The 12,148-nt window shown below is 33.1% G+C and overlaps 1 protein-coding gene across 49 annotated transcripts in view; it reads right to left on the reverse strand.

Moving 5' to 3' along the window:
* ADGRL3 (adhesion G protein-coupled receptor L3) overlaps positions 1 to 12,148 on the reverse strand; it is an 808,546-nt gene that overhangs the window by 37,835 nt on the left and 758,563 nt on the right. For 26 of the 49 annotated variants that reach the window (XM_072748903.1, XM_072748906.1, XM_072748904.1 and 23 more), the window contains one exon: positions 4,554 to 4,722. In XM_072748903.1, the coding sequence (XP_072605004.1) occupies positions 4,554 to 4,722 (169 nt within the window). Of the gene's footprint in view, positions 1 to 4,553; positions 4,723 to 7,285; positions 7,313 to 12,148 lie in introns of all 49 variants that reach the window. The other 23 variants (XM_072748899.1, XM_072748914.1, XM_072748893.1 and 20 more) reach the window with 1 other exon arrangement.

Here is a 12,148-nt window from a genome sequence, read left to right on the forward strand (position 1 = left end):
TAAAAATATTATACAAAAACACTAGATAACTACATGCAGAAGAATGAAATTGGATCCCATCTTACACTACTCAAAAAATTTAGCTAAAATAAAATATAGGGGAAAATTTCCTGGACACTGGTCTTGGCAATGAGTGTTTGGACATGACATCACAAACAAAAGCAACAGAAGCAAAAATTAGTAAGTGGGACTATGTCAAACTAAAAAGTTTCTGCAGAGCAAAATAATCAACAAAATGAAAGAGCCATCTACAGAATTAAATTTGCAAATTATATTTTTGTAAGGGGTTCACATCCAAAATATATAAAGAATTCATATAACTCAATAGCAGAAAAACAAGAATCCAATTAAAAATGGACAGAGCAAATTAATAGATATTCTGCTTTTTTAAAGATTTTTATTTATTTATTTATGAGAAGCACAGAGACAGAAAGGCAGAGACACAGGCAGAGGTGCCATGCAGGGAGCCCAACATGGGACTCGATCCCAGGACTCCAGGATCACACCCTGGGCTGAAGGTAGACGCTCAACCGCTGAGCCACCCAGGCATCCCAGTAGACATTCTTCTTAAAAAAACATAAAAAAGACCAACATAAAAAGATGTTCAACTTCAGGGATCAGGGAAATGCCCAGCAGAACCACAAAAAGATAACACCTCACATCTGTTAGAATGTCTATCATCAAGAAGACCAGAGGAAAAAAGAAAAAGAAAACAAGAGATAATAAGTGTTGGTGAGGATGTGGAGAGAAGAGAGCCCCTATGCACTGTTGGTGGGAATATAAAGTAGTATGGCGTTTCCTCAAAAAACAACAGGAACAGAACTACCATATGATGCAGCAATCTCACTTCTGGGTATATATATCTGGGAAATGAAATCAGAATCCCAAAGAGGTATCTGCATTCGCATATTGATTGCAGCATTATTCATAATAGCCAAGGCATGGAAAAAACCCACGTGTTCACCAATGGGTGAATAAAGAAGATGTGGTACATACCAACAATGGAATATTGTTCAGCCACGAAAAGAGGAAATCCTGCCATTTGTGACACAATGGATAGATCCTGAGGGCATTTATGCTTGGTGGAATAAGTCACGTAGGGAAGGACAAATACTGCATGATACCCATATGTGCAAAGAACTGAACTGATAGAAACAGAATAGAATGGTAGTCATCCAAGGTTGGGGTGGAGGAAATGGAAGATGTTGGTTAAAGGATACAAACTTCCAGCTAATAGAAGAATCAGTTCTGGAGAACTAATGTACAGGATGATAATTATTATGGTAAACAAATCTGTATTATAAACTTGAAAGTTGCTAAGAAAGATCTTAAATGTTTTCACCAGAAAAAAAGAAATGGTAATCATGTGAGTTGATGGAAACATTAGCTAACACTAGGGTGGTACTCATTTTATAATAAATGTGTATAAAAATAACACACTATGTGCCTTAAACTTGCACAATATTATATCTCATTGATATTTCAATTTAAGTAAAAGGATAAAAGAAAAATCTCCTAAGACATTTCTGCAATTTAAAACAAAATTATCTGTTTTGTTTTAAAGTTTTTTTTTTTTTAATTTATTTATTCACAGAGACACAGCTAGAGAGAGAGGCAGAGACACAGGCAGAGGCAGAAGCAGGCTCCATGCAGGGAGCCCGATGTGGGACTCGATTCCGGGTCTCCAGGATCATGCCCTGGGCTGCAGGCGGCCCTAAACCGTTGCACCACCAGGGCTGCCCTGTTTTGTTTGTTTTGTAGGGGAAAAGGTAAACAATTCCACAATTCTCTGATGTTGGGCCATGTTCCTGATAGTAAATAAAAATGCCACCCAAATTGGAAAATTCAAAATATAAAATGGATGAAAGAATAATATGATTGTTACTTATTATTATAAATGATAAGAGAAAGCTTCTAAACAGGGGCTGATAATTTTTTTCATGAAGGGCCAGATAGTCAATATTCAAGCTTTGTCAACAAAAAGGCACCGAAAAGGATGCTGTTTCTGTACTTAACTTAAAGTTTTAAATGTAACCACTTAAAAATATAAAAGCTATTCTCGGGTGATTGTAAAAAATTAAAGGCAGCTAGACATATTTGACCCATGAGCTATTGTTTGCTGAAATCTGTTCTAATAAATCACAAAATTGACCTTGATGACATATTTTTTTAAATTTCACTTATGTTAAATATACTAAAACCTCTAGACTTGCTTTAGATTCTAAGATTTAATATCCTTTCCTGTATATCAAATGCAATTCCTACTTATACCAGTGATATATATTTTTATGATAAAAATAATCATTGAGAAAATCCTAAAAGATATTGGCTAATAAAAATACTCAAAGTCAAAATAATTAATGCATAAAGTAAAAAAAAAATGTTTTCTGGTTTAAAGAAAATTTCTATATAACATTAAAATTTAAAATTTTGTTAGTCTCAATTTGTAGCTAATGAATAAAATAAAGATAATAGGTAAATATGGTTCACTACATTTGAAGATGTTAAAACTCTTATGATAGTCCAATATTCCCTTATTTACACATACAAATGCTACCTTTTTCCTTAATCTATAATTTGCTCCCATCTTTTTACATATATTTCTTGTGACAATCAGCTATGTCTTTCCTCTATCAATATCTAGAAAATTCTCCCAAGTGCTTAGTCTCCCTGACTTCTCTGAAATATTTTTAAATACTGGCTGGCTGCTGTCTACGTCTGGACATTTTCTCCTATCTTTTTTTTTTTTTCATTTTCTCCTATCTTTAATTCAGTATGTCATCTTGAGGCTGATTCTGCTCCTTGGACACTTCTTTTTTCCATATCTATTCCTAGTCATTATTCACAAGTCCTACTCTTTACATTCCTCAAGTGTGGTAGACTGCTGTTTTATCTCATCTTCCTGAGATTTAAAAAATAAAAAAAAAGCTAGACTATGTTTTCTAGTCTTCCTTACAGTTTAGGTAGTACCATCGATGGTATCTTATCTGTCGGAAGGTGAGTAGAAGTGATGTAAGCCTCTTTCAGACCTTTTACACAAGACCCTCTCTTTCTCAGACTGCTTGCTTAATGTCAATGCTCAAGGCAACTGTGGAAATCATATACCCAGGTTGATTGAGACTTCATCAGCCTGTGTCCCTCCATGAGGTACCACTACCATTTGGGCCATCAGTAAAAAATAAATAAATAAATATTTTTGCAACTGCAATTTTAGGATGTGCACTAAATATTTGGGAAGGTTCATCTATTGTAATATCTCTTTTCTAAATTAATTCTAATCCAATAGATCAAAATCCACCCATTCCCTTATACTCTTTTTACTTTTCTGTAAACTACATTTATAGGTCTGAGTCATCATTACTATTCTAGCCTTATTTATGACTATGTTAATATAATACACTTTTCATATGTACCACCACACACAACTGAAACAGAATACAACCGGACTCATCTTGACAAGTAGACACCATCTCAAGTTTTGATTTAGGTCCCATCAATCTCTCAAATCAAAAATCACAGACATAGATATCTTCGCTCTTTCTATGTTTTGCTTTGTTTTCCAAAGAAAAATTTCAGGTATTGTTACTTTCTTAGAAGAAATTTTCACATTTTGACATTTCATTTTCAGAGCCCACCTCTCAATATCTCATAATTATTTTTATTACCTCCACGTTACACATGAAGAAACTGGGGCATGAGCAGGTTAATTAACTTGCCCAAAGTCACATATGCTGTTAAGTAGAGAAACTAGGATTTAGACACAGACTTTCTTGGCTCAGGGGTCTATGTGATTGGAACCATAATGATCACATTTTTAATAGAATTAAAATGTATAAGATGAGAAAATCAATCTTGAGATTTCTAAAAAAATGCAATGGAAGTATTTAGTGGCTAAATTTAACTTTGAAAATGAATATTTTAGGTCCTTGTAAACGTAAAAAAATCACAAAAATAGAGCAGCATGAAAAATTAAATATTGCATTATAATTATCCAACTCACAGATTTTATAAAAGATGCTTTTAAAGAAAAGAAGTACAAAGATCATTACTAAGTACTTTGCTGTTCATTTAAAAAAACACAAATGTTCTCATAATGATAAACATTCATATTTTCCAGCATATACAAACTTATTTTTAAAGAAAAACAGAAAAATATATATTTCCTATGCCATATATATATATGCCATATATATATGTATATATATTATCTCCATCCTACAGCTCCATAACATCTTAGAAAAGCTATTTCTGATACACAAATTCCATGTGTCTGCCAATAAAAATATTAAAGACTATAAGGTCAAGCCTACAAGAGTATAATTTTTGTTCACCATCCAAATTAGAAAATATTTTGCTTTTTTTTTTTGCTACTAAACATATTCACCAACTATTATGCTTCTGTTCTGTGTCTTTTGTCTTACTATTAAAAAATAAAATTAATGAAGTAACACATTTATTTCAGAGACCAAAACATCAAGAATGACTTATATTATGGTTGCTTTGTTAACATGAGATATATGTCATTTATTCTTAAATAGAGAATTTTTGCTTACCTTCTTTTGTAGGACACAATGGAAAATGAATATAAACATTCCCTGTAGAGAATTGAATATGGTGAAGAGATACGCCATGATGACTGTGCTTTCATTAATATACATGAGTCCGAAGGCCCAGGTCAATCCTAATAGGCAGAGAAGAGCTATTGCACCTATTACCCATGACCTGTAGAGAGAAAAGAAAATTAAGGGTTATCAAATGATTGGTCTTTAATTACCACAGTCATATATCAACAATACTGACACTGAAAAAAATGTTACGGTAAGTTTTATTGACAGAAAATGTAAGACAGGTGGTATAAGTACTTTAAGATTTTAATGGGGACTACAAGTTTTCAAACTTGAGGAGATATACATGAATGAGAATGTTATGAACACAGAAATTCATTTAAGCAAAAGCAGATTTGTACTATTAAATTATTCATGTATTTGCAGCACATATGCAAATGATATGGAGATGTAATTATGGTGAATGGCAAGGGGGAAAAAGTCTATACAGCTATGTTAGTTTCCACTGGCCTCATTGTTATGATAATATGTTTGATTGGACTCTCTCCATTAGTGCTTCACCTGATACACTTTTGCCCCATTTTTCCAAATTTCCTCTTTTTCCATAAAAATTTTAGTGTTTACTGACAAAAGCAGAGCTTGTATTAAAGGAAACAGTATATGGAATATATGTATGAATTTTAAAAGTTCTATTTGTCTAATTCTACAGTTATGTAAAACACGTGCGACACAGTGGGTGGGAAAAATTGTTCCAATCTGTATCATAATCCTCATTGTTTCAGCCTTTGGATTGCTGTCTTCTAGGTTAAGTGGGATGAGACTTTGAAAATCAGGCAACTGGCAGCTTTGTTGAAAAGAAGTTTAAGAGCTCAGGGTGCCTTCATCTCTTTGAAGGGTCTGTAAACTCGAAGGAGAAAATGAAGCTGAGAATGGGATGGAGTGGTATGAACAAAGTAGGCTAGAATGGAAGACAATTCTCACTCTCACTCCATTCCCTTAGTTTCTTCCAGCTGCCATTCACAATAGTAATAATATATCAGTGGGTGACAGAAGTCCATATATTTGTGGCCGTGTGTTATGTATTTGCTATCAACATAAAAATGAATCTTTCCAATAAATGGGAATCCAGTAAGTGAAAATGGAATCCTTCTCAACTCCTCTCAAAGTATATAGGAGAATAGGACCAAACCAGCCTAGATCTCTATATACTCATGAACCCACCCTCTTCTTTCCCAGCACACCTTCCTTGAACAGAGTAAATGTTTCTTTTCAGCCGACTATACTCTTCCACTTGCATTGTCTAAGGAAGCGATATTTATGGGGATTGAAACTTTGCAAAATGAAGCGGTTAAAAAAAAAACCACACGTATTTACCAAATCTGAAGCTGGGTTGAGTAAAGTTTTCAGAGAGAACTACGTCTTAAGAAAGATATGGTCCCAAAGTAGTCAATTAGTATTAATGTCTTGTTAAAATTAGTCATGACTATTTACTATTTTTCTTCTACAACCATCAGCTACTATATTTCATATGGAAATATCCCCTAAATTTAACATGTTCAATTTAAAACATTAACATTATTGAATAAGAATCCCTAAAGTAGGCTTGCCATTGTATGTGACATGTTTACTTATATGAATCAGAAAACATCTTAGATATTAATATTTTAGTTTATAATTAAATTGAAAAATATGGGAACTCTCAAGGTAAAGCTCTCAGCTTCTTACAGGCGTTGGAAAAAGGAAAAATGGAAAGAATACCATTAAATCAAGGCAAAATTGCTATTTCAATTTAGAAATAAAATGATACAATAAAATACTCAAGACAGCTAGTATCTACTAGAAAACACATGATGGGCCCAAGAGTTAACGATATAGAACTACAATGAGCCCAATTTGTAAAGAAAAAAAAATAAGCAAGAGCATGAAGAAATAAGTGAAATGTCACTGGAGAAAGTGAAAACAAAGGACTCTTCACCAGAAGAACAAACTGAAAGTCTATAGTAAGGTCACCCATTAGGTTGCCCCAATCTTAAGTATATTGTGGCAGGACACAAAATTTTAAAATGTACAGAAGAAAAGAGCCCAAATATCAACATTTGAGTTTATTCTTATGAGATTAGTACAGACTTGTAGCTTTGTTTTAGAAATTTAAAAGGTAGACTCATAAACAGGTGATATGTGTCAAAATTGAAAGAGGTAATTTTGTGTCCAAAAAAATTGAATTTTTGAAGGAGGTATTTTTTCCCTTTTTGGATATTTAAAATAGAAATTCATTAATATCCATTGCAATTGGGTAGCTTTGTACTTCTAAGATCATTTTGAAGATACACGGCTAAACCACAAAATAATTTTAGATGAGCGATGTCCAAACAAACAACAGAGATGGCGACATATGCAGCACAGAGGAACACATCACAATGAAAGGAGAAAGCTATTAAAAGCGAAACAAGTCTGTACCACATGAAGTTGCTATGACTGTGGCACTGATTTCAGGTGATATCCAATTAAAAGAGGTGAAGCAGAATTTGTTTTTGGCAATACACCTGCAGCATATTTATCCTGCATACAAGTTGTATGCCTGAGTATTTTCCTGCACAGTTTGCTCTTCTGCCTCAAAGTGAATGACAGAAGCTCTAATGATTTTTCAGTACTGATCTGACAGCTGGTTCATGGGACCACACTGATAAATGGAATTTATCAGCCATTCAGGTCATTCTTACTTGATGAAGGGTCTGTTATCCTCATAGCTAAAGAATGCATAGACATAAAGACAAGAACACCAACATTAGCATTTTATGACAAAAGATTTCATATGAAAAATATTCTCCTGGTCCCCAAAGGCCTCTGTACCCCACCTCCCTAAAAGGCATCATTAACCTTCCCTTTATATCCAGAAGGTAAATCCTAAAATGACCACGAGAACTTACATAACAAGGAATAAAATCAATTTTACAATACTGCAATATCCCTTATGAGGCTAAAAAAATTCCATTTTTTCATCATGTGTTCATATTACTTGTGACTTGACAGAGACATTTATTTCTTAGAGATCGCATTTCTCTAGAGAATGAGAAATCTTATGAGCAATCTGGAAAAGGCTTGGGGGTATACTTAAAATGACAGATTTCATGTCACCTAAAGGTATCCTGATTCTGTAATATTAGTAGGTAAGATTACTTAATTATGGACAGTACGTTTCTAAGTAATTTTAACTTGCAGATGATTGACCTGAGTTAAATTTGAACACTACAGCCCTTTGAAAATAATCGATCCTGACTACTTTAAAATTCTTTCTGTTAGTGTACTAGGAAAGAAATCTGAATCATCTTTAGTAGTAATAGAAGCAAACATACAGCGCCTGTTCATTATCACTTATATTAACTTATTTTTTTTGTATCATTCCAATAAAATAAGATCGCAGTGCCAAATTAGTGAAGATAACTTAGGGAGCCTTTTGGATCATCTTTTGTAAACAGTCTGTTCAATGACTTGTGATAGAACAGAAAAGAAGAGAAACTGTTCTTTTCTCTTATCTCCTGCTGGGGACAATAGTTTCCAATATTACAAATACACAAATAAGGCTCTCAGACCCCAAATGTGACATATTTTTGCCTAACGAGAACTACTGAAGTAAGACTTCACCCTACAAAATGATGGAAGAGTAAAGAATGGAGGGAGAGCCTGGGATTTAAAACCAGTTTGCCTGCAATTCATATCCTAAATCAGCCACTTAACTAGCTAAAGGCAAAAATTAATTAACGTATGGTCGGGTCAGTTCATACCACTATAAAATGGTGATGATTATATGCAGGTTTCTTGTGATAATGAAATTATATATTATGCATAAAGTGCTCAGAACAGTGCCTGACATGTTTTATATACAGTAAATATGATATTGTTATTATTAGACTAAAGCTAGAGTAAAGTCACATTGAAAATATAGAATCTCTCACCCAAAGAATAAAACACCAAATAATAGATGTTGAGTAGTTAAATTCATTTGAGGACGTTTCAGGAGCAATATTATGCAGCAAAATAAATGTGGCAGAAATAGGTTTGTAAATGGAGCAGAGAATGACTAACTGTGCTGTCTAATACGGTGACTACTGGCCCATGGGTTTATTTAAATTTAAATTCTTTAAAATGAAATAAAGTTTAAAATTCAGTTCCCTAGTCACACTAGTCACATTACCAGCACTCAAAAGCTCCAGTAGCTGCCATATTGGACAGTGCAGTTCTAGAACATTTCTGGGTTCACAGAAAGTTCTACTGGACATTGAGGGACTAGGACATTCAAAGAGCGTCATAAGCCAGAAAATGGAATTCCAAGTGATATTTAAATAATGCCATGGATGTGTGAAAGGTAAACAGAGAAGAAGAATTTCTAAGAATTGATCGTTTTTAACAGTTGCGAACTGTTCCTAGAAAGAAAATCTTGTACTTGGATCAATATTGAAAAGTTATAGAGCATAATCATGTGATATTTATTCCATTATATGCATTCCCATTGCATCAGTATATTCCATCTGTGATTCCAAGTTCTTGACTGGAACAACTATTTCTACTTTTATTTGTATAGTAGGGTATCAAGTAAAGAAAGTTTCAAAGGTTAGCAGATAGGAACATATGCAAACATGCTATACAGAATTGTACTGAACTAGCCAAATGTTTCAAAAATAAAATACAAAACTTGCACTGTAATCGCTGGAGTGAGATGTTTTCCCATTACTGTGATATATCAAAAAAGGGTACAATTCACCAGTTTTTGTTGGCAATTATGGGAAAGCACCAGTTGTTCCACTCAATAACAAAGACTGTAATTCCAGCTTCACTTACAGTTAGCTATAGCCATGCATTCAAGGAGTGTCCACTGGGATGTGAACAGAAGTAAACTGTGACATTTCTGGGTCTTGCCAATTAAAGGATTGGAATTGGGCTTCCCTTGGCCATTTTTTCCTCCCCCTTTGCTAGCAGAAAATGACAAAAGAGCCTCAGACCCAGAAATGGAAGCTGTTTTTTTGACATGGAGCCACTACGTATTAGATTTAAGCCACGTTTATGTCACAAATTTAAGCCACTAGATTTTAGGGTGTTTCTTTTACAGTGGCTTAGCCTGTGCAATAATTAATGAAGCATGTAATTTGTATCTTTTAGCTATAAGAATTACCAGCTCATATTTAATATAGAAATCCATGCTAACGGACAGAGAACCATTCATTAATTTTGTTTCCAGATTATCATAAATAACACATAATAATTCCAAATCTGAAGATCACTGAAGATTACCTATAATATGTCAGTGGCTTCCGTCATTTTGTCTGATATTTTGTTGGCTTAGAGGATCTAGTTTTACAAAATCTCTCCACTATATTCAAGTTAAATTGATAATAATGTTGCCACCAGTTATGGTGGCAAAGTTAGAGACTTATTGATTCACTTAAAAAATATATCTACAGAACTAGTCCCAAAGCTGAATAATTTTCATTCTGACTTACCAATGAAAGTCTATTGAAATAAAATCTCATTCCAGGTTGTATGACTAAAACAATTTCACTACAGGTATTTTAAGATTTTATAAAAATATGGACACAAGGTCTAAGATGCTCTTGGCAGATGTTAACAGAAACTTTCAGGTTATCCTGTGAAGTGGTGACTTTCTGAAAACGAAGTAAAATACTTTGTACATACAATTTTCAAGGAACAAATAGAAAAAAGAGCCTCATTTCTTTAGCAAATACATTTTCCTTTGTCAAACATTTTATCTTCTTTTTTTCAAATAACATCTAAAATTGAAAGCTTTAAATATTAATATCATAAAATTATCTTAAAAAGTGATCATTAGAATCAAGATCAGAATTTTTAGGGATCTCTGCATAAAGTAACAATATTTGTGCATATATTTATATATTCTGTAAAATTTCAAAGTACACAACAGGGCTACTAAAATCTAGCCCAATGGAAACTTAGCTCAAAGTTCATCTTCAGGAGGATAGATCTGTCAGCCAAAACATTAACTTATACATACTAATACTGTGATATAAAGGTTCATAATATAGTTTATCAATGTAGACAGATGATGAATGGATAGAAACAACATGAATGAATCAAGTTAGTTATAGGATATTCTTTCTCTGATTTCAAGAGTTCAAAATAGAGTATTGTGTTTGGAAATAATTGTTAAAGGAAATATCTAAAATTCCCATTCGTCCAATGAAAACTTTCATAAGCTCAGATAGTGTAAAGCAATGAAGTAGTTGCATTAATTAATATGTAAAATTTTTTGAGCACTCCTAGATCCTAAATATGAATGTATTCTGGTATCCTCTGGAATTGTTGGGTAGTTAGCTAATTGTTGTTGGTAATTGAACTGTAAGTTTAATAGTGAGAAAAAGAGCTATAAAAGTGTATATAGATATCCTGATTAGCACCCCAATATTGCCAGGTTCATTATGCAGCTAATTTACTTTCTCTGGAATAAAACTAATTATTATCAAAGGAATAAAGATATTTCCCTTTGAATTTGGTTTGGGTTACCATAAGAATGATAAAGATAATGTCAGCGAATTTCTCAAGGTAAAATGTGTTTCATTTTTCATAGAAGAAAAAGGAATGATACATACTTCTGCAGAAGGCTTTCCCTATTGTCCCTTTTAATCAGTTCCTAACTGAGGTCGAAGAGGATTCAGTTCCCCATGTTCTAAAAGGAGCTATTTCAGCAACCCAACTAATGGACTTCACGCAGAAGTGGTCTTTGAGACACTACTTTGCAAAACTACCAATCCAGGGGGCCCAGTCATAAAAGCAGAATTGGAAAGACAAGACCTGTTAGGACTACAGTGTTCACAGACCAAATGAAATAGTGGAAAGAGGAAGGAAAGTAACACCTTCACTTGAACTAATTTTCTAGCAACAAATGTTAGCCAGGGGAAGAATGTTTTAAAAAGGGTATGTTATTCAAGTTTTAAATTGATCAGACACGTAAAAACCAGAATACCCTGGCCAAGTTGCGACATCTAAGACAACATTAAGAGATCTGCTACCCAGTGGTTAAGGAATATTTAAGAACATAGCTCAAAGAGTAGTGAACAGAGAAAGATCCAAGTATTTCATGCTTATACCTCATTTTGTTAAAAATGGTTAATCAATTAGTAACACGTAGGATAAAAATCACGACAGCTTTATATTTCTTTTAAATGTATTTTATGTTAGTGGGACTATACTACCCTAGAATTACATCCAATTCCCTCTCATACCCACTATAGGAAAATGAAAGAAAAGTTACTCAGCATATAACTCAATATTTCTGAGTAAAATATGAATAATGTTTCATTATGGTCATACATTTAAGTCACTAAGTATTAAAGATATAAAAAATTCTTAGAAAAATATGAAAGTCATATAACATAAATGTAGAAATCATCAACAGCAGAGAAGATTATTATATTTCAACTATGTATTTTATTGCTATTAAAGTATTACTACTAAAAGCTATAGTGCATCATTTTTTCATTTGAAATTTGTTAAGAGAATGAAATGAACCAAATAAATAAAAATAAATAACTCAGAATATATCCTGAACATTT

This window comes from Vulpes vulpes, chromosome 2 (assembly GCF_048418805.1).
Source record: "Vulpes vulpes isolate BD-2025 chromosome 2, VulVul3, whole genome shotgun sequence".
Taxonomy (NCBI): Eukaryota; Metazoa; Chordata; class Mammalia; order Carnivora; family Canidae; genus Vulpes; species Vulpes vulpes.